The sequence below is a fragment of the Lutra lutra genome, chromosome 6 (assembly GCF_902655055.1).
Source record: "Lutra lutra chromosome 6, mLutLut1.2, whole genome shotgun sequence".
NCBI classification, from domain to species: Eukaryota; Metazoa; Chordata; class Mammalia; order Carnivora; family Mustelidae; genus Lutra; species Lutra lutra.
In genome coordinates this window covers 27,478,067-27,505,451 of record NC_062283.1, presented here as the reverse complement: position 1 = coordinate 27,505,451, position 27,385 = coordinate 27,478,067, and the positions used below count along the sequence as shown (strand labels likewise).

At 41.6% G+C, this 27,385-nt stretch overlaps 1 protein-coding gene across 3 annotated transcripts; it reads left to right on the top strand.

Annotated features, from left to right (window-relative positions):
• The first annotated feature begins 1,064 nt into the window (after positions 1–1,064).
• IRF4 (interferon regulatory factor 4) lies at positions 1,065–18,787 on the top strand. 3 transcript variants are annotated; one of them, XM_047734667.1, is made up of 9 exons: positions 1,065–1,179; positions 2,529–2,800; positions 4,018–4,204; positions 5,066–5,154; positions 5,867–6,011; positions 8,865–8,972; positions 11,591–11,944; positions 15,144–15,256; positions 17,141–18,787. In XM_047734667.1, exons 2-9 carry the CDS (start codon positions 2,585–2,587, stop codon positions 17,282–17,284), a joined length of 1,356 nt encoding a protein of 451 aa, XP_047590623.1. In that variant the 5' UTR covers positions 1,065–1,179; positions 2,529–2,584; the 3' UTR covers positions 17,285–18,787. The 3 variants fall into 3 exon arrangements, with proteins under 3 accessions (XP_047590623.1, XP_047590625.1, XP_047590624.1); XM_047734668.1 differs by lacking the exon at positions 1,065–1,179 and adding an exon at positions 1,919–1,939 and having other exon boundaries at positions 5,870–6,011; XM_047734669.1 differs by lacking the exons at positions 1,065–1,179; positions 8,865–8,972 and adding an exon at positions 1,917–1,939.
• Positions 18,788–27,385: the final 8,598 nt, after the last annotated feature.

Here is a 27,385-nt window from a genome sequence, read left to right as displayed (position 1 = left end):
AGTTGACCTAAGGTGGTGGTGGTCTAAAATCATATAGAAACCAGTGATCTGACGGTTTACCTGAAATTGCTAAGTACATAAACATGCTGGCAACATCCAAGATGCTCTGGTGAAAACGTAGTGGGCAGGCACACAGGTAGTTAATTTTAGTATTAAGGCCATCTTGGAAAATTAAGTAAAATCGCAGGTCCTTTTAAATATTATTTCTATTCTGAACATTTATATCCCAGTAAAAATTTGCTTCCTACCAGACTGATGTTAAAACTATGTCATTTTAAAGTGAACTGAAGTCCAGAAGCAATTAAGCCTTTGGATACTTCGTGACCCCTCCCCTCAACTCTTTCGTGTTGCCCAAATTGAAATTTTAGGGGCGATGCACTGTCTTTCTGAGTAAACTCAATTCACCAGTTCAATAGATCCAAAAGTCTGTATGCATATCAAACACACGGACAGACAGTATTTGAGCCACAGTTTATAGCTAGCTTAAAGCATCTGAGCCATGCTTTTTCTTCTTTTTATTTTTAATGGTAGGATGTTCTCTAAACACCTAGGAGATCAGGCTTTCAGCAACAGCTGCGATTCCAAAAGTGCCGCCATCCACCCACAATTCTACGATGTGGACAATTCCTCCGTTTTTGGTTACATTCTCTTCAAGTGAAGTCCCCTGCACTCCAGATTCCCGCTCCTGCACGCCCCCACTTCCCGTCCTAACCACATCGCAGTTGTTTAGCTGTTATTATCAACCGGGCTCCCGTAGGACCTAGTGCTCAGGCGAGGTCCCCATTTCGCGCCTTCCCCTCGGCAGGAAACCTCCACACATTAGGGTCCCCGAGGCTGCGCACGCCCGACTCGAGGTGCGCTCGGCCCGCGCCACGCGAGGTGGATCGCAGGGGGCTCTAAGGTCCCAAGCCTGGCGGCAGCTCAGACCCCTCAACACATGCTTCTTCTAGTCTTGGCCCCGGGACTCTCCCGCAGCGCCCCAGTCTCTGTTCACAGCGGCCCCCCACCCCCCACCCCGCTCCAACCAGGCGGGCGCTTTCGTACCCGCCCAGCCCCGCCCCAGGCTCCGCCCCAGCGGGCTTTTAAGCTTTATAAGTTCCTCTTTCCCACCTCCGATACTTAGTTTCACCAGTTGAACTTGGGACCCACTGCTGCCCTCAGCTCCGAGTTGGGGGCGAGGTAAGGCTTGGGGTCGGGAAGGAGAACGGATGTGAGGCTGGCACTACAGAGAACCGGGAGCGCGAGACTAGAGGTCCCCGAGTCCATCTCGAGGGCAGCTCAGGGGCCCCAGTTTAGGACCCGAGAGGGAGCATGCCCCTCGAAGGAGCCCCGATTCCCACTTCGTCTGCTTTGGGCCCCGGGACCTTTGTGTGGGCTCTGTTGAGGGCCACCTGGGACAATGCCCAAGCATTGCTCTCACCACTTTGTGGTTCGGCCCCGCCCAGACCCGGGGGAGACCACGCGCGGGACGGGATGGGATAAAGAGGCTGTCAGGCCCCAGGAGTGGCCAAGGCGGGGCCATTCAAAGGACCTATACAGCACGGCAGGCTTTCTTGAGGAAGGACAGCCTCTTATTCCAGAGGCTTCAATCCGGGGCTCTTTATTCTGCGGCCCTTTAGGGCCCAAACTTACCTTGGCCTCCGGCGCATTGCTCCCCGACTGGTGGTGGTGGAGGAGGAGCTCCAAATTTGGGCCACTTGGGGCCCTGCGCTCTGCTGCCTCAACCCGTGCCCTCTGAGAACCTCCTGGCTCCCTCTCCACCTCCGCTCTCTCTCGTGGGCCTCCTGAGTCAGGCTGACACTCTGCGCGCCAGAATCTCCCGCTATTTGGCTGCGCTCCTTGCCTTGGGCCGGGTCTCAGCCGCGAGTTGCTCCCAGTGCCCACTTAGTTCTTGCTAGCTGCTGAATGCTCGGGGATTTTCTTGGAGCAGAGAGTGCAGGTATGGGAGGAGAAGACCCTGGCAGGAGTTGCTGGTGCTGAGCACCTGGAATGTCCAGACAGCAGGCTTTCTTTCCCACGTGCGAGATTCTTGGCGCTCGGGGCCCACCAAAGGAGTGTGAATGGTGGAGTGGGCAAGAGTGTAACTGACAATGAAGGGAGAAATGGTCTGGCAACGGTTTGGAAATAGGCAAAGAAGAGCGGGAATTGAGTGAGCACGGAAACGGTGCCAGAGGGGTGGCAGCTGGATTTCACAGTGTGCGCAAAGGCAAGACTTGTTGTGTTGCCCGGGCAGGGTTTGGTCTGTGGGGTGTGTAACAAGAATGAAGACTCCAGAAGGTGGGGTAGCAGGATGAACTCCGCGGGAGGCACGCTTAGGAGACTGAGGACCGGGAATGCCAAGGGGATGAGACCGGGCCAACTGAGAAGGTACTTTCTCTCAGGGGCCTTTGGTGACACCGACTTTTACAGAGCGCTCCTAGCTATCTCGGAGACTCCAGGGCCTCCTGGTCGTTGTCAGAAGGTTTGAGAAGGTGCTCTGAGCGCTGTGCCTGGGTGGCTAACGGCTGGCCCTCCTCTGTGCCGCGCAGAGTGAGTGCAGGAGGCGGATCCTGGGCGCGTGAGGGCGACAGTCGGAGTGCGGGGCATGAACCTGGAGGGCAGCGGCCGAGGAGGAGAGTTCGGCATGAGCTCGGTGAGCTGCGGCAATGGGAAACTCCGCCAGTGGCTGATCGACCAGATCGACAGCGGCAAGTACCCAGGACTGGTGTGGGAGAACGAGGAGAAGAGCATCTTCCGCATCCCCTGGAAGCACGCGGGCAAGCAAGACTACAACCGCGAGGAGGACGCCGCCCTCTTCAAGGTTACTAGCACGAGGGGAGCCCAGCCAAGGTGGGGGTGGAGGGAAGGCCCCAGAGAGCAGGTTGAATTCCCAACCGAGACTCGGTGGCGATCCCAGTAGGCGCCTGGAGGTTCTTAGAGGAGAGGGGACCGCGCGGGAAGGACGGGATGGGATGAGCCCCGCAGGGCGGGCGGTCCGGGAGCATCAGGTGGCAATCCGCAGAAGCTAGGAAAGAAGAAGAGAGGTTTCAACCTTTGTAGTGTTTTTAGAAACGGGGGACCAGGTACCAATCCTGAACGTGTGGCATGAGCAGTACCAAGGGAGTCGGATGGCTCTAGCAGCAGGGAAATAAATGTCTGGCGGCTCAGCCCATGGGAGAGCAGCGCTGACTTGAGGGTTCCTGTTTGCATTCATGTGGGTTCCTCTGCCTCCATCGGAGCCTCTTTCTGTACTGTCAACGTGTGTCTTTTTGTCTCCCTGTTTCTTTTCTGTGAGCACCGTTAGGTGTGCTTGAGTCTGTCTCTGTTTTCCTGTCCCTCTCATTAGTCTGTCTGTCTTTCTCTGTTTCACAGTTTTTCTCTGCAGGTCTCTCTCTCTCTGGATTTTTTTTTTTTTTTTCCTTTAGTTCCCTCTCTGTCGGTCTCTCTATCTTTCTAGCTCTCTTTGGTCCTTCCATATGTGTTTCTATCTGTTTCTGTCTGATTCCCTCTTTCCAAGTCTCTAGACATTTTTCTGCAGGCGTGTGTGTGTGTGTGTGTGTGTGTGTGTGTGATGATTGTTTTCCCCTACAGCAGTTTACCCAATGAACTGTGCCTTAGGACCCAGCCCCACCACCTGCAGGCAGAACAGGCGCTGGGGACTTCCAGTACATTCAGATGTACTCAATGTGTAGCAGCTCACCCCTAGTTCCAGGGGAACTCACTTCAGACACTGTGAGGGGAGAGGGTGATTAGGGCCCCTTTCCAGGGACCCTCCACATCTCACCTACCTCTTTTGAATACATAGAGAATGCTCAAACCGTTTGTCTTCAATTCAGCAAAGATAGAGTCCAAGGGGGAAAGTAGTTTACCTGGAGGAGACCTGGTGTATTTCTGCCCCATGTTTTGAGCAACAGTAGAAATCTGAGGCAACTAAGCATTGTTCTTTCCTTTAGAAATATTATGCTCAGGTTCTTTTTTTTTTTTTTTTTTTTTTAAGACCTATATTTTAACTTTCTTCCCCCTCTTCTTTCCCACAAGGCTTGGGCACTATTTAAAGGAAAGTTTCGAGAAGGCATAGATAAGCCAGACCCTCCTACCTGGAAGACACGTTTGCGGTGTGCTTTGAACAAGAGCAATGACTTTGAGGAACTTGTGGAGAGGAGCCAGCTGGACATCTCAGACCCCTACAAAGTATACAGGATTGTTCCTGAGGGTGCAAAAAAAGGTAGGGCTTCCTGGATTGGGGTCACAGAATATAGGCAGCCTGACAATATTCAGTTTTCAGGCCTTACTTCATTCTGAGGGTCTGTTTTTCTTTCTTTCTTTTTTTTTTCTTTTATAGCCTTCCTTCCTCCTGCCTCATGTTCAAGCCCAAGAGGCTCTTTGCCCAAGTTCTCAGGGTCATAAATTGAAATTCTTGTGGTATTGGTTAGGTTGATTTCTCAGATTCCAACTCTCTACCTGTGGGTGTATGCACGTGCATGTGTGTGCATGTGTTTTTCAGTTAGTTCTATTGGTGTAAGATATGGTCCAAATTTTTCAAACAAAATATGGAAAACTTGTTCAGAGTTTTATCTTTACTTATCAGTGTTTCATGATTAACCATTCTGTAGAAAGGAAGTGTACATATATCCATATATTGTTATTATTTATAGTAATAAAAATGTCAACTTTTTTGAGTGTACTCTGATCAGTTGGGAGGCTTATTGAAATCAGATCCTCTCTTTCCAAGTTTCTGACCAGTGTGTTAGAGAAGAGCCCAAGAATCTGCATTTTAAGCAGTCCATACAGATGACTTCACTTGTGAAGCATCTTGCTGGTGGGGCCCTTTATGTGACAAAGTGCATTCACACACAACATTTCATCCCCTTCTCTACCTGTCTTACATAGGTCAGACCTTGTAGAAATCAGTTTAATAACCTGAACAAGTAATTGCCCATGGGAATTACTAAAAAAGTACCCTATTTGTCAACACCATTATGCATTCTAGGAATTAAACTCTCAGGTGTTTTCTAAGATTTCACTTTTAGTTATGACAGTTCCTTTTTTTCACACTTTGCCATTTGCCTTTTGCCCAAACACATAGGAGCAAAGCAGCTCACCCTGGAGGACCCACAGATGACCATGAGCCACCCCTACACCATGACGACTCCTTATACCTCACTCCCAGCTCAGGTATGGTGGAGGACATAGGGCTTCTAGAAGGGAAGGCTGGGTATGGGTGAGGCCACATGAGCCAATTAGAGCCACATGCCAGGAAAAATACACAAACAAAACAGCAGCACTTCCTTTTGTTATTAGTCAATCAGCCAACGCAAATCCCCAATCATTGGATGATGTCTCACTTTCTGCCTGGTGTTACTGTAGGTGTTTGTTTTAAGGAGTGGAGAAGTGGATGTGTCTGCCTGTTAGCATGGACCTATGCTACTGATTCTGAAATCTGGGAAACAGATCTTTTGTGGAAGATGAAAATTTTGGAAGTAGTGCTTTATCATGTGAAACCACAGGGCAGCTGATGTCTTCAGACTTTTCTCATGTGAATTACAGCTCTGTTTTATTCACTTTGGTGGGTAGAAGAAAGCAAATTTTCCTGCAGTACTTTTGTTGCCAGGTTTAACCATATGATGAAGCTTTACACAAATCATTACTTTATAACACTGTCTTCATTGTGCTTTTTGATTCTTTATGGCTACTTTCCACCTAGTGTGATGAGCTATTCATTCCAAAGTCTTTTGAGATGGTAAAATGATTTGGGTCTCAGCCAAATTAGAGATTCTGTGAGGAGTCTGACTAGAAAAGAATCTGCCCCCCCTTTCCCAGTGCCAAGCAACTGAACTTTGCCCAGCTGGTTGCCTTTCATCTCAGCTACTCCCTCATATTCCTTTAGCAGGTTCATAACTACATGATGCCACCCCATGACCGAAGCTGGAGAGAATATGTCCCTGATCAGCCCCACCCAGAAATCCCGTATCAATGTCCTGTGACGTTTGGATCCCGCAGCCACCACTGGCAAGGCCCGGCTTGTGAAAATGGTAAGGACTGGAAGAGGTTATGCTGAGTGAAATAATCAAGCAGAGGGAGTCAATTATCATGTGGTTTCACTTACTCGTGGAGCATAAGGAATAACATGGAGGACATGGGGAGAAGGAGAGGACAAGTGAGTTGGAGGAAGTCGGACGGGGAGACTGTGGACTCTGAGAAACAAACTGAGGGTTTGGGAGGGGATGGGGTGGGGGGTTAGGTGAGCCTGGTGGTAGGTATTAAGGAGGGCATGTATTGCATGGAGTACTGGGTGTGGTACATAAACAATGAATCTTGGAACACTAAAAAAATTAAATTAAATTAAAAAAAAAGAAAAGAAAATGGTAAGGGGTTTGCTGGGGCTGGTTTTTAGGCCTGTGGCTCACCCAACAGAACAAACCTGGCCAAAGGGCCCTGATCTCTCGTGATCTGTCCTTCTCAGAGCTGCTAGGAAAGACCTCGTGTACAGTGAAGAAGAGAGTTAAAGTCCTCAGGGGAAGGACTCCAATGTTTACTGACACCTGGCCTACTTGTGCCAGGACCTATGCTGGGAACTGCCTTACATGAGATCTTATTTAAACATCACAGAAAAAGGCACCTGGGTGGCTCAGACAGTTAAGTGTCTACCTTTGGCTCAGGTTATGCTTCCCAGGAACCACCAGGGATCCCCCAGGGTCCTGGGATTGAGAATCAGGCTCCCTGTTCAGTGGTGAGTCTGCTTCTCCCCATCCCTCTGCAACCCATCCCCCCACTCATGAGCTCTCTCTCTTGCTCTCTCTGTCTCAAGTAAATGAATTAAAATCTTTAAAAAAAATAAAAAATAAACATCACAGAAAAAAAAATAAAGGGGACACTAATCTCAAAATAGGTAAATAAATAAAAATAATAAACATCACAGAGATCCATCCCAGGAAGCTAAAAACTGACCCCCCCTTTTAAGGGAAATTCACAGAATGTAAGTAATGGTGAAAGTTATCCAGTGAAAGTGAGGGGCTGGAGTTCAACCTCAGATCTCTTTCATTTAAGACAGAGGGTCTCAGATGTCAAACTAGTTGGCCATATTTTTTTTTTAATTATTGGTTTGATAGGTTAATATTTTTCATTTCCCTGAATAATCTTTGACAAAAAGTTATGGATTTTGTCAGTCTTCCCTCCTGGATTGTCTCTTAACGTTGACAGGGCCAGTAATCTCACTGGTCTGTTTCTTTCTACACATCTGCAAAATGGGCATACATAGCTGTGCCCAAGCCTTTCCTCTATTGGGACATCAGCAAATTATTGAGTTAGTGTATTTCTCTTAAACAGTAGTGTGCCCAGCAGGCACCTGGTTGTCTTAGTTGGTAGAGGATGCCACTCTTGATCTTGGGGTCATGAGTCTGAGCCCCACATGGGGGTAGAGTTTACTTTAAAAAAAAATAGTGTGCCTATCATAGTTATTTTTGGGATTAGAAGTGATAATAAGAATGGAATGAATAAATACTAAGAAAAGAAAACAGTCTCCATAAGGTGACTAGTGCTGGTGTTGGGGTCCAAAGAGCTTTGTTCACTCTGGATTAGATGTGGTCCCATGCTCATAGGAGTTTCCCAGACATCAAAATGAGATCACTCAGTGGAAGCATTAATTAGCTAAGTGCAGAGAAGACTTCACACAGTGTATCGAATACAGGAAAACACAGACTTTCTAGGACTTTTGAGTTAGATATTTATATAGATACCCTGAGATGGGTCAAGACTCAGATCCATCAGTATTTCTAGGAATATTTGGTTCTTCACTATTTGGTCCGTTCCTGTTTTTTTAATCATGTTCAGGTCACTTTTGGCTTTAGGGGATTGATGAAATATACTATCAATTAAAATTTGTTTTTAGCGGCAGTTTACAAAAAAGCTCAGAATTTGATTTTATTAGCTTTTCAAGAGTGATTTGCAACAAAGGTTGCTTTCCATTCCATAGTGGAGGAGTTAGCTAACATTAAACTGGTGTTTCTGAAATTCAGACTTGAGTCTAATGCATTAGGCTATATGGAACTAAAACTTATTAACAAGGCAATGCCTCAAACTGTACAAAAATATGGGATACATAGATATATTTTGAAGCATAGTTGGCATTAAATGAAGAATCACCAAAATTATGTTCTATCACATATTCTTTCTCTATTACTGTTGTAATAACTGTGGTACACAGCTACTATGCTGCCAAGACCTATGGTTCAGTTTTCTTCCTGAAGCCAGAAGTAGAAAGCTAAATAAATGTGTAGTAAACAATTTGTAAGTTTTTAATTGGACTCTTTGGCATCAGAACTCAGTAGACCTGAGCTCTACTGTGAACTTGCGGTGTGAACAAGGGCGACTCTCTCTGAGCCTAAGTTATCCTGTTTATCAGATAACATAGAGGGATGTTGCTCAAAGGGTACAAACTTCCAATTAAAGGTGAATAAGTTCTGGAGATCTAAACACAACATGGTGACTATAGTTAGCAATACTCTATTGTATTTAAAACTGCTAAGAGAGTAGATCTAAATATTCCCACTATATAGCGCGTGTGTGCGCACACACACACACACACACACAATGGTAATTATGTGAGGTGATTAAGCTGTTAACTAACTTAAAAAAAGAGAAAATTATAGAGGGACTATTCCAAGTTTCCTTCCAAAGCTATGAAAAGTCTCCTTCCTCTTTCAATCTTGTTTTTTATGATTGGACTTCAACTTGTCTTTGTCACTTGAGAATGTCACTGGTCAGTTCTAGAGGGCACTTGGCCCCTCCCTCCCAGGGTTGGTGCACCCCCAGGGAGAGGAGACCTTCCTATGCGTCGTGGGACTGACTCTGTTTAGACATCATCTGATTCTTATTTACAAATGCAGGTTGCCAGGTGACAGGAACCTTTTATGCTTGTGCCCCGCCTGAGTCCCAGGCCCCTGGAATCCCCATAGAGCCAAGCATAAGGTCTGCTGAAGCCTTGGCGCTCTCAGGTGAGTGCAGTGTTCCCTTCAAGAGGCCCCCCACAGGAGGCTGGCTTCTGCTATGGATCAGCCCTCACCTTTGGGTATATTTGATTGGGGAGGGGAGTATTCCTGAGCATAGACCATGCCCATTGGCTTTCTTCCATCTGGGGACTAGAGTGGGTATGGACATAATCTGACTCCCAACTTCCATCAACGAGGAACATCATTAGAAAATTTAGCACTAGGAAGCTAGCTTTTGATTCTGATGCCAATTCTAAATGTTGGTTTGAACTGAGTCATTTTAAGGTTTCCACTGACATTTATCTGAATTTCCAAGAATGTGAACACCTCAGCTTTATATACCAGGGATCCGCCCCCCTTCAGCCAACATCCTCACAATGTAGCATAATTTCTTAGAAGAATATACAAAGGTTTCTCATTTTAAAAAGCTGATCATCCTTCCAGGTTTAGCTACAAATAGTTCTTCCTCTCTGGCATCCTGGGAACATGAGTTCTGACTCCTTTGTCTTTATCACATTCATATGCCTAAAAGTTGTGAGCCTTGCAGTCAGTCTTCCTCTGAAATTCGATGGGTTTTGCAAAAAATTGGATTAGAGCTGATTTTTAAAGATTCATTTCTAAAAGAATCTCTGCAAGCTCAAAGATCTTACTTGTTTTAAGGAAGGCACCTCAAGGTTTACTAAGCATATGTGGTGTGTATATAGTTATTTTTTAGATAGTATTTTGAGTTGTTTTAAAATGAGATTTGTAATTACATTAAAAATGAAGACCTTAAGTCAGCCTCAGAATTCTCACCTTGCCGCTTGGGCTTTTTAAAAATGATGATAGAAAAGTATGAAGTAAATTCTGAAGGTTTCAGAAAGTTGTGGGCATCTTTCTTGCTTCCAGGTTCACCATTTCTTTTCAGTTCTGAAGTTCTGAATGAGGCTGCTGCCTTTCTTCTTAGATGCTCCTAAATGATGGAGGGGAGATGTTTTGAAATGGAAATCTCATGCTTAATTTTAGAAACTTTCTAACCCTTCTCTTAAGCACTGAAGACCTATGTGGGTGCCTGGAAAGTAGGAAATAAACAGCTATTTATGTTACTGTGACCTCATGATTTCTGATGACATTAAATGAAATGAAACCTGCCCTATAAGTCACCTCAAATGGCCAACACTCACTGTCATCAAAGTATACTGTCTGTGCTCGCTCTCCACTAGTGTGTTTACAGCAGCAGAAACTGAAGTGGAGAATTGAGATAGTGATGTGGATTAAGTCTCAAAACCTGCCATTGAGGAATAAGAGGGTTTTGTGGGTTTCTTTTTTTGGTGTGCATAATGCAAATTAATTATGGACCTTGAGCATATTTGTTGGAGAACTGTAATTCCTATTTATTTTTAAATCCCATACAGTTAGTGTGGGTAGCTATTGCCTATACATGAAGCCCTTTTGCGTTTCAGTTAAGGGACCCTTTGCAAACCTAGCTTTGTTGTCCTTTCAGTTTGTGGGTCCTATTCTGAAGAAAAATTTCATAAGTGAACTCATCTCGTTAAATGTTTTAAAAAGAACAGTTATTTTCAAGGCAGATTTTGTTTTTTGGTTTTTGTTTTTGTTTTTTTTTTAAGATTTTTTATTTATTTGTCAGAAAGAGAGAGAGAAAGCACACAAGCAGGCAGAGAGGCAGGCAGAGGTGGAGAGAGAGGCAGGCTCCCCGTCGAGCAAGGAGCCCAATGAGGAACTCGATCCCAGGATCCCGGGATCATGACCTGAGCCGAAGGCAGCGGCTTAACCCACTGAGCCACCCAGGCGTCCCTCAAGGCAGATTTTGAAAGCCTAGTGGGACTTTAGCCTTAGAACATTTTTTTTCATTGATTCTTTTCTTTCCACATGAATTAATTTTATTACACAAGTAGTACATACATACACAGCATAGAAACTAATGTGACAATCAGAAAAGAAAAGGTGGAGAATAAAACATCATATTCCTACCACACAGAAATCACCACCGTGCACTTGTATGTATAATTTTTTTTAATGTACGTGACATCATATTGATATTTTAGGGTAGTTTCTTAGGTAAGCATTTTTGTTAATTTTTTGAAACACCATTATTACTAATAGAAATTAGACTTAGGGTTTACTTCCTCCAAAATCAAAACTGTTTGCCATACTTAGAGATGAATTTTGTTCAGTGGTACATGACTTATTATTTTAGACATAATTTTGTCATCACCACTATCATCATCACCAAAACAATGATGCAGAAAGTTCTTAACCAGGGGTGCTCTCTAATACACGTCAAATATATTGTGCAAAAAATTACTGTAAGGTGTGATTCCCCCTCCACACAAAAAAATGTATGGTCACACAAATTTGGAAAATGCTGAGTTAGACAACATTAAATAAATTTCTTTCAGGATTTCCTTAATATCTTTTACTGTTTGTGACTCCCAGAGGGAGATGGGGGTGTGCAGCATTTCCTACACTTCCTTGACCCTGGAACTTTCTGCTTTTAATGGAGTATCCTGGGACACCAGTGTCCCATCAAATACACATGCTCTGGTTGAATAGCTTGGCATCCTGATGTATATCCGATGCTCCTTGGTCCCTAAGCACTGACCTTGAAATCTCTGTGTTTACAGACTGTCGACTCCACATTTGTTTGTACTACCGGGAGATCCTGGTGAAAGAGCTGACCACATCTAGCCCAGAAGGCTGTCGGATCTCCCATGGGCATACCTACGATGCCAGTAACCTGGACCAGGTCCTTTTCCCCTACCCAGAAGACAATGGCCAGAGGAAAAACATCGAGAAACTTCTGAGCCACCTGGAAAGGGGTGTGGTCCTCTGGATGGCCCCCGACGGTCTGTATGCCAAAAGACTGTGCCAGAGCAGGATCTACTGGGATGGGCCTCTGGCACTCTGCAGTGACCGACCCAATAAACTGGAGAGGGACCAGACTTGCAAGCTCTTTGACACACAGCAGTTTTTAGCAGGTAATGCACCAAATGGTCTATTAGAAAGGAGCATCCCACACCTGTGAGCCTAAGAGACAGAATGGAGGGGGTGACACTGTGCCTGCCACATGGTCCAAACAGAAGGTCACTCCCATCCCAGACAGAGGTCTTCCTTCTATTAACCCCTGAGCTGACCTGGCATGATCTGAGAATAGGTTTCTTGTTTGTTCATCTCTCACCTCTGCCTCTGCCACCTGGTCCTCTCCATCAACAAAGGGGTGTGAAGAGGAGAGAGATTGGTCAAGGGGATTGTGGTTCAGGCTGATATCTTGAAATTTGGTATTCAACAAATAGTCACAGACTGAAAAGGTTCACACTTTATTGGCAGTATGATCTCAGCAAACATGTCTGCTGATAGTTCAGCTTTTTTCAGGTTCCTAGGAAAATCATAAAGGTTAGAAGTGTATTGTTAACTTTCTTGGTTATGTGATGTGTTACCCCTATGCATATGCCCTCCAGCAGGTGGGACTAAGTATAGAGTATGTGGAACCGATTTTGCAAAGGGGAAATTTTTGAGAAAGCTCTGAGTTATCTCGATGATGTGTTTCAAATAATATTTTCTAAAACCAGTAAATTTTGTTTTTCTAGTTTTGATTTCATGACAATTAAATTAGCCCCAGACTGGCTTTTGTGAAACCACTGGCCACAGTGTTGTTGCAGCTTCATCCAGAATATGAATTTAGCTATCTATATTGATGATGCCTCTTTGGAGGGAGAAAGCTGTTCTGTCAGCTAACTGCCAACTCTTTCTGTCCCTTATTCTGTACCTTATCCTTAAGCTATTCTTTATAAGTGCCCCTTCAGTAACACCCTGTGTCTGTGGGTTTTCATGTGCCTCTCCTTTCCCTGAATATGCTTCCTGATTCGGTTTATTTAAAATAAAAATATGAAGCATCTATGTGCTTTGACATTGTTGACATTTGCTTAGCCTTTTGGGTTTAAGTTGCCCAAATTCATGTGGGCACATCCAAATTCTCTTTTGATGCCCCAAAACAAATATGTCCCTACATGACTAACCCTTGACTACGATGTATAACAAGAGGAAGAGGGAGAACTGAGCCTCTGGTTCCCCAAGGCAGCACCAGGGTGAGAAAGGCAATTGGGCCTGAACACCCCTTTCTCCCTCTGAGCTGCAAAACTGCCTCCAAATCTGTGCCATGACTGTTTTGTCCATCCTGGGGTCCTATGGCAGTCATGGTGGGAACCCTAGGAAGAGTCTCAGGACCTACTGAGGGACATCTTGTCTGCACCTCTTAAGTATGCAAAAGGGTCTGAAAGAGTCAATGTGTTGGCAGGGGGCGGGGGGGTTGGTTGGATCAGCTCAGAGACTGTGAATCTTGGTCTCTTTGGATTCAGAGCCACCGGGCTAGGGCTTTAGTTAAGGTATCCAAGAGGAATGACACTTGCTTCTGTGAGTTTTTCTCACCATGTATGTTTTAGGAAGTTCAAATCCTACCATTCTAAGTAGGCGATAAGTACACTTTGAGTCACAGTCACTGAGAGCTGGATACAGACAAGAAGCAGGAAGGCATGATGCACAAGCTGTGAACATCTGTAGGTTGTGAATTCACTCGCCTAGAATTTAATATTTATCTTTGAGCAAGAGTGTTTTTTTTCTTCCTCTGTAACCATGCGCTGTGCTTTTTGCTCATTGCCACCTCTTACCTTGAAGTATTCACTGAGGTTCAAGGAGGAACCTGTGAACTTAAAAATTGCTGCTGTGTAGACCAGCTTCTGCATAATCAAGGATTCCCACAGAATGTTCTCATGTTATCAAGCATTTAAGACATGACTTTTTCGGAGAATTGTGCCAACTCGCCACTCTGATTAGCTTGTGTAGGTGTAGTCTCAGACCTCAGTAGTGTGAACGCCTTTTACACATTCTGACTAAATCAGTTAGGTTTGATTTGAATTCTGGAAGGAAAAAAAAAGAAGCAGGAAGTCAAACAGTCCAGTGAGTTAGTTAGAAACTTTTCTTCGGTTGAAGAGAACAGTGAAGATCTTTGATATCTCCCCATTCAGGATTTGCAAACTACTAGGGACAGCCCCTAAAGGCAAAGCCCAAGGGTGCATATCTGATCAAGATGCATGTGCATACTGTTCTGCAGAAGTTGTAGCAACAACCATGTGTGTTTCTCTTGGGGACACGACATTTAACTCTGGTGGAAAGGAAAGAATAGGAGTAGCTAAGGGGCTTAAGAGTCATCTTGAATATGGGCAAAGCAACATGGATCAATGTCAGGGATTGCACATCTGTCTTTCCAACAGTCTTTGTTCTGCATCCTTAGAGTAGGAGTGGTGTCTTCAGGATATACATATCCACAAAAGTGGGGCCCTTAGTGTCTCATCACTAATTTTTTTCATTTCATCTTTCATTTCAAATCTGTCCCAGAAGATGGGCAAGAAGTCAGCTCAAAGTCCCACAGTTTAGGCCTAGTGCCAAGGAGGAGACAGCTGCCCATCACAGGTGCTCAGTCCCCAGGATAACAGTAAAGCATTTTCAGAGATGCCTGAATCATGGAGACATCCTGAGTGGCATAGATATTGGATTATGAGGGCTCAGCAGTTTTGAGATGACATTTTTGAATAAACAGAAAATTTTTATTTTTTAAATAAATACAATTTCTCCTTTGTATAAATTATTCTTTTGCCTCAACATGGCTACATTTCTTTTCCTTTTTCTTCATCCTTCACTCCTTTCTGGGTCCAGTGCTGCAAATGAAGGTTTCTTAATCTGCAGGCCATATTTCCCTTAAAGAATCAAGTGAGGGGCTCCTGGGTGGCTCAGTTGTTTAAGCATCTGCCTTCAATTTGGGTCTCAGGATTGAGCCCTGTGTCAGCCTCCCTGCTCAGCGGGGAGCCTGCTTCTCCTCCTTCTCTTTCTCCCTGCTCGAGCTTTCTCTCTCATTCTCTCTCTCTCAAATAAATACATAAAATTTAAGGAAAAAAAAAGAATCAAGTGAAACCTGGAGCTCTCTCAGGAAAAGCATACCTATGAACACGTACATGCAATTCCATATCTGGGGTCTATAAATTATGAACCCAACTGAGAGAAATAAAAAATACTCACTCCCATTTTAGTTTTGCTTCCTCTTTAACCTGGCATGTTCAATGATGGTTTCTGATCAGTTTTTTTGTTTGTTTGTGTTTTTTTTTTTTTTTTCTGGGGCTTCTCCAGAGTTGCAAGCTTTCGCTCACCATGGCCGTCCCCTGCCAAGATTCCAGGTAACTCTGTGCTTCGGAGAAGAGTTTCCAGATCCTCAGAGGCAAAGGAAGCTCATCACTGCTCACGTGGGTATTTAGTCATATTCAAATGATTAGCTTTCCCTGTTTTTCAACAAGGGCAGTGTCCCAGTTAGAAAAGTCTCAAGTGAAAACTATATGTCAAGTGACAGGAAAATTGTGAGGGAAAAAGCATGGCCCAGTGAATGGTGCAGGAAGCACAGCCCAGGGAACCACATGTTTTTTCCAGCCCTAGAGGTTTACTCATCACAAACCGGTTTCCTTCTTCCGATCTTGTGTATCAATCAAGATATTGTCCTATTCCCATTTTATGAGGATTTAAAAGGACTAGCGATAAAAAGTTTCCCTTTAAAATTCTCCATGTTTAATATTGTTTTTAAAATGCTGTCTAGCTGATCTTTACTTGATGGAGAAGCTTTTCCCAAATGGAAAGCTGTCCATTGACTTACATATTTTGCAGTCCCCTCCAATTTTTTCCAAATCCTCTTTCACTTCTAGATTTTTAGAAATTATTTAACTAATGGAAACCAGGAGTCCTATGTTATTTGGAGGAGGCTAACTCTTTCAACGAATTTAAGTAGATCAGTGTTCTCTAGCAGAGTTTATAATAGGGTCATTTGGAATAACTTTGTCATAAAAAACAGAGTTTTGGATACACAAGATTTTGAATTTGAAAAATTTATATTGCTACATACCTTCAAGAATTATTAATGAGCCCAGACAATAAGCAGTAACAGATAAAAAAAATATATATATACACCCAATAATAGAAACATTCAGGCCATATTTTAGTTCCCAAAATGTTTTTTTATTGACAACTGAAATAAAACACTATCTAATTTTAAACACACAGTACCCCCTCTTGATAGTAAAATCAAAACCAACCAACCAACCAATAAAAATATAGTCCTGTAGAGTTTAGAGCTTTTTCATGAATTATCTCTAGTAATTGATATACTAATTGATATCTTATTAACAGCTAGGGTTGTTAAATGACCAAGTAAACTTGGTATTGATAAGTAATATTTCAAAGCCTGGTGAAAACCTCCCACATCAGTCTGATTTTAAGGGTTTGCTGGGTGCTCTAGCCCTCCACTGGGTTAGGTAGCTATGTGTTCCTGCAGCAAGGGTCCCTGGAATTGAGTTGTCTGGGATGGAAAAGAAAAATGGGTATGTGTACACCCAAGAGTTTCTACTTCTTTTTATTATGGATTTAATTTATTTCAAGTATTTCATATGAATTATGCTTTAAGTTTCTAAATATCAAATAACAGCGGCTCAATTTAATAGCAGAATTGATTAACAAAGTATTCAATTTTCTCAGATGCTGTAAATTAAGGAAAATTCTGAAAGCTGAATTGTTTTAGTGACTATGAACACATAAATCACCAAACTAGAAGAATTAACCTCTTTCCCCATAATAACAGTGTTTTGTTTGTATAGATTTTGCTCCTTTCTTTTTTCCTTTATCTTATACAGATTATCTAGGTCATCCAAGAATTGTAAATTGTTCAGGATTTATACCCTCATCCTTGTCAAACTGTGGTTATGGAAAAATTTATTGGCCTAAATTATTCTGAGTTACCTCAAACTTCATTAATCACCTCAAACTTCCTTTTAATTTTGTCATTTTTACCTGCTTTGCTTATGCTTAATTAAACATAAGTTTTAAGCAAAGCTATTAATTTGAAAGCACCACCTTTGACTTTAACTAGAGTAAAAGCTCAGAATTAAGTAGCGTCTATTTATAGGTTATGGTGTATGGAAGGGTTAACAAAATATTACTTCTTCAGAATGTTTTGATTTAAGTAGTACCTAATTTTGGATTTAACTTTACCTTATCTTTAGATACGAGTTATTTAATGATGAGCCAATTACAGGATGTTAAAAAAGAATATTTCAATAATATCTTTTTAAAATCTTTTATTAAAGGTCGAACCTCTACTAGCCAGACAACTATATTATTTTGCTCAGCAAAACAGTGGACATTTCCTGAGGGGCTATGATTTACCTGAACACATAAACAGTCCAGAGGATTATCACAGATCTATTCGCCACTCATCCATTCAAGAATGAAAATGTCAAGACAAGTGATTTTGTTTCATTGTAAATATCTGACTTTGACAGGAAAAGCTGATTGAAATCCCTCTTTTTCTTTTGAGAAACTTCGAAATTGGGGCTTCAATTCAGCACTTGAGGAGAACCTCAGCAAGAATGGGTGTAAAAAGGCTTGCTCCATCTAATTGTCAGATGAGCTTATGCAAAAAGGAAGAACGGTTTTCGGGGTCTTCCATAGACTGCCATCTTTGATGATTACTGTGAAAATTGACCAAAGGGTGTGTTTACATTTACTTAAATGCTATCTTTAATTTGATGTGGATTATTTTTCGCTTGAAAACTGAGAAAACTTGTGTTTCAGTATTGACCACTAACTAGGATAAAAGCACGTAAGTGTTGTACTATTTCTCAGGGAAATAAATCTAAATTTGAAGTGACTCTGCCCACAAAAGAAATGTATTAATGCATATAGAAGATATTGCTCTTGTAGAAAATGCTTGCTGTTAGAAAGAGAATCTTTGACTGAGGTTGCCTCAGTCAGTGCCTCCAGCTTTGGGGTGGCTAATCATCCCCCTCTGGCCTGGGTCTCACCCCAGCATGGACTTCCCTGCCCTGTCTCTCACTGCCCTCCATTTGCTGTCTCTCCTTGGGTGCCCCTGGGAGCCAGTTGTATTTTCTGGAACCAAAAAGCATTAGGGCTACCCTTGATTAGTGTATTTTTGTCAGTTCTACAATCTTGTAATGACTGCTTAAGATATTTTTTGTTTTTCTTTTTGTTTCTCATTCTGTAGAAATTATTGCTAAAGCTTTTTTCTCAAAAAAGAAAAAAAAAGATCAAAACAATCCAAGTACTAAAGATATATTTTTGAAACTCGGTGACATTTCCCCTCTTACCCTGTTTGTTTTGTTTGGCTATCAGTTAGTTATCCATGACAACACTAAAGAGGAGGAGCCGATGCTTTTCAATTTGGTGAACTCTGTTAGGAAAGATGATGACAGGATTTCACTGATTGCATAACTGCAGACTCAGTGCGCTGTTTTTGCTTATTTTGCATATTATATGCTTCCTCATGCCAATATGGTTTGACAGGACCTTAAAATTACTGGGCTTTTTCCAAATACATCTTTTTATAGAATCACTAAGATCTCCACATGCTTAAGTAAACCCGATCACTTCCTTGTTGATTGTTTTGGAAAAGTACAGATGTTGAGACTGATGCTGGCAACTGATATTTTTATCATACTACAAAAAACTGCCATTAGTTTCAGGCACAGCAAAAGACTTAGCAGTTCTCAAATACCTGCCACTCTTCTTCTAATCTATATTTTAAAATTCATTCAACAAACAGTATCCCTTGCATTAGACAGATTATATTTAGCCTTTATCCAGTTATGTAAGCAATTAAGCATGGAAATGTCATTTTTTTAACTTTTAAAAGGAGGGTTTTTTTTCCCAAAGATTTTATTTATTTACTTGAGAGAGAGAGAGCGCACGCGCAAATGAGAGAGAGAGAGCATGAGCAGGGAGGAGGGGCAGAGGGAAAAGGAGAAGCAGACTCCCTGCTGAGCAGGGAGTCCAATGTGGGACTGATCCCAGGACCCCAGGATCATGACCTGAGCCCAAGGCAGATGCTTAACCAACTGAGCCACCCAGGCACCCCAAAGAGCTTTTTTTTTTTTAAGATTTTATTTATTTATTTGACAGAGAGAGATCACAAGTAGATGGAGAGGCAGGCAGAGAGAGAGAGAGAGAGGGAAGCAGGCTCCCCGCCAAGCAGAGAGCCTGATGCGGGACTCCATCCCAGGACCCCGAGATCGTGACCTGAGCCGAAGGCAGCGGCTTAAGCCACTGAGCCACCCAGGTGCCCCACCCCAAAGAGTTTTTAATAACATAATACATATTAACTACAGAAAATGTAAATATAAACAGGCAAAAATGAAGAAACATCCTCTTTCTTTTTCCCAGCCCCAATCCTGCTCCCTTAAAATATCCACAAGAACAGTTTGACTTATTCTTCCAATACACTTCACTTCTCTATAGATATACATCAGCTCAAAAAAACCTTATAGGATCACCTTGCAACCACTTTTATGCAGTGCTCTCTTAACCTAACAACACAGATTTACCTCACTCTTTTTAGAGGCATTTTCGTTACAGAATTCCACCACCATGCAGTCCATAGCACAGTTTAAGGAATTTCATCAGCAGCTAAAAGGGAATACACATGGACAGCAGATTATATTTTGTGAATTGCAGTAATTTATACATCTTATAGATGCAAAGTATTTTAGGATATATTATCCTAAGGGGGAATTGAAAACAAAATTAGGAACAACTGTGACACAGGCCCCAGTGTATGTGGCCCTCTTCCCTGGAGAATATTTAACCCCACACCAGTGCTTCAGAGAAGTTCTCTGGTGTCAGTCCCAGGGGTGCTGTGTCTTCTGAATTCTCAAAGTAGGTGCTTTGATGCTTGATTTCTATTGTTGTGAATTCCTTTCTTCCTTCTTTCTAAATATTAATCTTCTTTAACACTGGAGTTATATTTTCTGGAAAATAGTCTTGACTTGGGCCACTTTCCACTTTCTCTTCTTTAGTCCCATCTACTTTGACATTTTTTTTTTTAAATTTGGAGAAATCCAGACTGTGTGCTAATGAATGAATTATTAAATAATCAGGGTAAAGAATCTTGACAGCTGTCTCAGGACTTTGAAAATGAATGATTGCCTCATTCCTTAACTTCGTAAAGTAGAATTTAGTTTGTAGTCAATGGAAGATACTATAGAGGACTTTAGGCATTTATTATGCTAAAAAGCTTCAGATGGGAAGGTTAAAAAATGTTTTAAGTCTCACAGGTGCATGTTCTAATGTTTTGTTTCTTGTTCTGTGTGTTTGATAAACAGTGGGCAGTAGTTGATGTCTTCTGGAACACTGTAAAAACCGGGGTGACCAACCCATTTCAAACCCAAACCTTGGAACCCCCTCAGTTCCGGGCAAAACCGGAGAGTTAGGAGCCCTATTGAGAGCCCAGCAAGACTGTTGCCTTTAAGCTAGGAAGACTCTGCTCCACTGGGACATACAGTTTAAAATTCTTCATGGAATGAACAACACGACAACATGGTTATCACCAAAGCACAGATATGCCAGGTTTGTGTTTATAAAAAGGCACACACTGGGCTAGGGTATGAGCAAGGTTTTCTTTGCATGTCACTATGTGTAGGAGTCTTGGTGCAGGGTCTGGCATGGGCTTTTGCCTGAGAGGCTAAACAACAAGTGCACATGCATCCCAAGAGAAGCCTTGATCCTGTGTTGGCTGTACCAGTGACCATCAATTTTTTTTTTCTAGTATATATATATATATATATATATATATATATATATATATTTTTTTTTTTTTTTTTTTTTTTTTTTTTTTTTGCCAAACCACCTTTCATTCCTCTTTGATCACATTTCCCCTTTCTCCACAGGTACATGTTTTTCTAGAAGTGGTGAGCTTCCTTAAAGTGTATATTTTTACTATATATCTCCCTAGTTTATAGCGGACAGGCATCTATTCAAATGTTGCATTAGGGCTATCCTGCCATATGCATTGTTCTGCAACTTACTTTTCTCATAGCTCCATCTTTGAGACTGATCCATGTCAACGTAGGTGGGTCTCATCCACCTCTTGTTAACTGGTGTCAAATAGCTTGTCACATGAACGCAGTGAAGGTCAATTTTCCTGGTATTTATTTTCACTGCTTTCAGGAGAGAATGTAGGTGAAGTGTAGTTGAAGTGAGGGAAAAGAAAGATAGGATGCGGAAAAGAACCAAAAAGTCCAGCAGGCCTCCTCCAATATAAACTCCTGTTTTGCTTCACACTCTGAGATGGAAGGAACTTAATGGGTAGTGGGATTCATTTCTTGCACCCCATCTAGATAAGTGGCTAGGACCAGGCAGCTTCCTTGGCTTCAATCCATAGCTATGCTGGCTCCATCTTGCTGCTAGGTCTCCCAGACAAGGGTGTCTAGAGAACTAGGCAGATCATTCTGTAGAAAATGATTGTACATAACGTTATGAATTTTTGCTGTAAATTGCTTTTCAAAACAGATTGATATTCGTGATAATCTGGTGTTTTATGTAGTTGTTAAATAAAGACTTTTTAAAAAAAGTAATTTGTTATGAGCTCTGTGTGTGTTATTAAACACTCATCTTGATAGCTTTTAAAATACTTCCTCCTTCTGTTGTGTTCTTTCAGAGAGGCTGCTTCGGCAGCCTGCTTCCTTCCTGGTTGTCATATGCGTCTGTAAAATCAGATCTCAAAGTGCTCTGCCAGTTTTTTAAAAAAATAGCAAAACTTGTCCTGGCATAGGGCAGTTTCTCAGTGCATGGAAACACATCTAAGGAGAGAATTGAACAATCCTTTCCTTCTTCTCCCTTGTGTGTTTTAAAAGGCCTAGTAGACCCAAGGAAATTGTTAATGTTTCCTTTTATATTCATAGTTTCTTTGATTTTGTCACTGCTGTTAAAGAGGAGGGGATGTAGGTTAACCAGCATCCGGAATGTGAAATATAACATAAAACTGTGTAGTAAAAGAGCCCATCAACTGCTCACAAGTCTAGTGGGAACACGAGAAGGACAGGGTTGCAGGTTGTGATTTTAAAAAACCTTGCAGCCAAGATTTTGTGGAACTGTCAGAAGTGTTTGTAATCTGTGTCTAGGGGCCCCAGAATATTAGCTTAGAATAATTTTGAATTTTTTAGGTGGTAATCAAATAGATCTAGTGGGAATATAAACTATTGTACTGTTTTTTGGGTCTCTATCTGCTCAACAAGTAAGGATGAACTTGAGTCAGTATTTATAAGCAAATTTTTCCAAGTAGTATATCAACTCCTTATGTCTAAAAAAGAACTTCAAAGAGATTTTGAGCCCTTAAACTTGTTTAAGTAATTTCACACCTCCCTCAGGTACCAATGTTTACAAGCCTTTCTTTTTACACAGTGGAAGTTTGACTGTATTGGGTTCAGTTTCCTCAAAGCAAGTATTACTTTGACAAATAAATACTTTTACATAAAGTTCACTGACAGTGTTTATTGATGCCAGAAAAAAACATCATCAAGTTCTACATCATCTCTCTGGAAAGACACTCCAAGGGTCATAATCTCTCTCTCTCTCTTTTTTTTTTCTAGGACAGTCCATGCCTAAGTTAACTCAGGCAGATAGATATCTTCTAAATTAGCAGAGAGTTATGAATTATAGGGTGCTGTAGGTATCCTTCAGGGACCTTCAGGTCAACTTCAGTGACCCCTGCTACTGCTAGGTTGACAGTATGTTGTGGCAGATGGCTGTCTTTAAATATTTCCTCTGCCATCTTTGTTTAGACCATCTGTCTGCCATGATCGATTGTAAAGTTCATTTTATCCTCGTCCTTGAGTGACTGTTCAAAAGTTTTGAATCGGTGTAGTTCCAATTATGAACATTTTATTGCTTCGCTGATTCTCTACTTTAGGTAAATTATAATTCTCAGTTCTTTTCCTTTTTTTTTCATGGGCCTAGACATGATGGTGGCTTTAAAGAGAATCATTCCAGCAAATATAATTTCCTTTGCCTTTGTTTTCCCTCTCCTTCTGAGTCAGGTTTCCATAGAAATCTTTATCTGGAAGAAAATCAACAAACACATCTGAAACTTCTACCTTTATTTCTTGCTATCCCCCATTCTGATTTCACATTCCAGTTCTGCTGAACCATTGCAGTGCCCAAAGGCACCTCTCTTCTCTCTCCCAGAAGACTTCTCCTGCTGCTGCCTGGGCACCTGGCTAACACCTTTTTCTCTACTAAGTTTTAACCATTATGTCTTCTCTTTCTGGAAGCATTTCTTCAACTTCCATGACTAGGTTATGGAAGCTTTTTTATTTGTACCTTCTATTGGCTCTGTAAAGGAACGTGTTGTTTGGAGTATTGAGAAAAGTACACTTATATGTATGTACACTCTCCCCCCTTGACTGTTCCCAAGCAGGCCATCACTGCTGCAGAGCAGAAAGAAAATAACCTGGTTGTCTGCTCCTGGCATTCCTCTTCTAAAGATACTGTTTCTGGGGACCAAAAAAGGGGGGGAGGTGCTCAAGGAAGCTGGGTATTTAAGCAAGATAAAACCTTTCACCCTTTCTGGTCTCCCACCCCAGATTAGAAAAAAATGTTCAGAACATCAGGAAAGAAGAATAGGAAATGAATGTAGGAACTTCAGCGGCTCCCTGATAAAGGAGAACTATCCACTGCCTCCTGGAGAAAGCCTTTAGGGAATAGTAATCCTGAGAAAAGTCTGTTGAAAGAATAGTGAGGAAACACAGGTTATGGAATGGTCGGGGGTGGGAGGGGAGACAGAAGGATAGCTCCAGCTGTTTTGGCCAATGACCATCAGACTGGATGGTGTGCATCCCAGGATGAGTTTGACCAGAGATCACACTGAGGACCAGAGCCCCTCCTCACTTTCTCCCCCTACCACTTGCCTGGTTGTCAAAGAAGCAGTGCCAAATTTAGTACCAACTCAAGGAAAGAGGAGAGGTACAAAATGAATTGACATTGAATTTTCATTGTCCTAGTGGAATAAAAGCTAAAATGAAGATTACATTGTTAAAGAAAATATGAATTAGAGTTCTTAAAAATTTTCACTATGTACTTAGATTTGTACCTGCTGTATCTATAGTACAACACTGGCCATTCTTCTTTGTAATTGCCTGTTTATTAATTTTTCTTCCCTAACATAAACTCCTTGAAGATAGACCCTGGGTTTATCATTGTATACCCAGTACCTGGAGCAGCACCTGGCCCTTAGTAGGTACCAGATGCATGAACTCACATGCATCTGCCTAATATGTCCAACAGTGCCCAAAGGGGTATTACCTAAATGATGGGGCATCTATGGAATGAAATGTTATATAACCATTTAAAAATTTGTATGGCACACAAGTACTTTATAACAGAAAATGTATGTTACTTTGTTAAGTGAAAAGAAAGGAGGTTTCCAAACAATAGGATAGATTTTTTTTTTAATGGTGGAGTGATGGCAATTTTAAATTTTTTAAAAATTTATTTATTTTTTCAATTTCTTTTCAGTGTTCCAGAATTCATTGTTTATGCACCACACCCAGTGCTCCATGCAATACATGCCCTCCATAATACCCACCACCAGGCTCACCCAACCTCCCATCCTCCTCCCCTCCAAAACCCTCAGATTATTTCTCAGAGTCCACAGTCTCTCATGGTTCTTCTCCCCCTCCAATTTCCCCCAACTCCCTTCTCTCCTGCTCCCCATGTCCTACGTGTTATTCCTTATGCTCCGCAAATAAGCGATACCATATGATAATTGACTTCTCTGCTTGACTTATTTCACTCAGCCTAATCTCTTCTAGTCCCATCCATGTTGATAACAAAAGTTGGATATTCATCCTTTCTGATGGAGGCATAATACTCCATAGTATATATGGACCACATCTTCCTTTTAAATTTTCTTGTGTCTCTTCTATATTTTCCAAAATTCCTTCAATGATCATTTATTTTGTTATCGGAAGAAAAAAAAAGCACAAAATTAAATTCTCCTAAGTTTTTGTTTCTTTAAACTTGTGTATGTGTGCCTGTGTGTGTATTTTCTTTCTTACACTTCTGTGTGGGGTTCCCAGTGGACCCCATAGGCTCATTGTCTTTCTAGGGGACAAAGTATTTGAGTGAACCTTCTCTGCCATAGGAAGCTCCTCCCTGGCTTGGGAGGAGATAAGAGGAGAGAACTCTTTCTTCCTTACCCCTCTCTGGGGTTCAGTTCTTTTGCCTATTTCCACTTGGATGTCCTTTCCCTCCCACTCACCTTCTCTCCAAGATGAATGGCATGTCCCGTCCTGCTATAGTATTGAAGATGAATTCTTTCTTGGCTTCCTGGCTGTGGCTGTGGCCCTCTCTCACCTCCATTCCCACCCTTCCTGGGGAGATTGCCCTCCATCACTCCATCCTATTTACTCCTCTAGGCCCTACACTTTGCCTTTGGCTCCACTGTTTACCTTCATATGAATGGCAAGGCTTAGGGTTTTTTTAAAACAAGAAGGAAAAGAAAACTTCATTCATTCATTCATTCCAGTATAGTTAACATACAGTGTTTTGTTACTTTCAGGTGTACAATATAACAAGTCAACAATTCTATACATTTCTCAGTGCTCATCAAGATAAATGTACTTTTAATCTTTATCTATTTCACCCCACCCCCCACCACCAACCTCCTCCTCCTCTCTGGTAACCACCAGTTTGTTCCTTGTATTTGAGTCTGGTTTTTTATTGGTCTGGTTTTTTTCTTGATTTGGTCATTGATTTTGTTTCTTAAATTCTACATGAGTGAAATCATATGGTATTTGTCTTTCTCTGACTTATTTCACTTATTTCACTAACCCTAACCTAACTAACCCTCTAGATCCATCCATGTCATTGCTAATGACAAGATTTCATTCTTTTTCATGACTGAATAATATTTATTAATATATAATATTTAGTAATATCTATATTGGAATATATATATCACAATTTACTTATCCATTCCTCTATCCATGGACACTTGAATTATTTTTATATCTTGGCTAATATAATGTAATTGATGCTGGAATATACATAGGTATGCATATATCTTTTCAAATTAGCCTTTTTGTTTTCTTTGGGTAGATATCCATTAGTGGAATTACTGGATTGTATGGTAATTCCATTGTTAATTTTTTGAAGAAACTTCATCCTGTTTTCCACAGTGGTTACATAATTTGCATTCCCACCAATAGTGTACCAGTATTCCTTTTTCTCTACATCTTCACTAACACTTGTTTTTTCTTGTGTTTTTGACTTTAGCCATTCTGATAGTTGTAAAATGATATCCCATTGCAGTTTTAATTTGCATTTTCCTGATGATCGGTGTTGCTGAATATTTTTTCATGTATCTATTAGCCATCTATATGTCTTCTTTGGAAAAAAAAAAGTGTATTCAGGTCTTCTGCCAATTTTTAATTGGATTATTTGGGGGGGGTTGTTGGTGTTGAGTTGTATAATTTTTTTATATATTTTGGGTTAACCTCTTATCAGTTGTATCATTTGCAAATATCATCTCTCATTCAATAGGTTGCCTTTTTGTTTCCTTTGTTGTATGAAAGCTTTTTATTTTGGTGTAGTCCCAATAGTTTTAATTTTGCTTTTGTTTCTCTTGCCAGAGCTTGATATACATTTTTAATGGTGGTAAAATTCACAAAAAATAAATGTTCCATTTTCAAGTGTACAATTCAATGGTACTAAGTACATTGACATTATTGTGCAACCACCACCACAGAACTCTTTTCATCTTATAAAACTGAAACTCTGCACTCATTAAATATTCCTTTCCCATCCCCCCAGCCTCTAGTAACCCCTATTCTACTTTCTGTCTCTGAATTTGACTATTCTAGGTACCTCGTATAAGTGGAATCATACGGTTTTTGTCCTTTTGTGACTGGCTTATTTCACTGAGCATAATGTCCTCTAAGTTCATCCATGTTGTAGCATATGTCAGGCTTTCCTTGCTTTAAGATTAAATATTGCTTTACATGTATATACCACATTTTGTTTATCATTCACCCTTCTATGGGTGGACATTTGGGTTGTTCCCAACTTTTGGCCAATGTGAATGATGCTGCTATGAACATGAGGGTACAAACATCTGTTCAAGACCCTGCTTTCAATTCTTTGGGATATATGTGGAATTACTAAATCATACAGCAACTCTTCGTTTAAATTTTTTGAAGACCCTATATACTTTCAACAGTGGCTGCATCATTTCACATTCCTACAAACAGTTCAAAAGGGTTCCAATTTTTCCACATCCTCTCAAACACTTGTTACTTTCTGAAGAACATTTTTTTAAAAAATTATTAATTCAACAAATATCTCCTGAAGATCCACCATCCACCAAAACCGCCCTCTTCTGGTTTCCAGGGATACACAACTTCAACAGGACAACATCCTGGCCTTGAGGGTGTCATGGGATAGGAGGTGGAGCATACTACATAGGTGCTGTTAGCAGGGCATATTCATCAGCTAGGGGTGTGAGTGGTCAGTGATGACCTCTGAGAAGGAATTATTTTCAT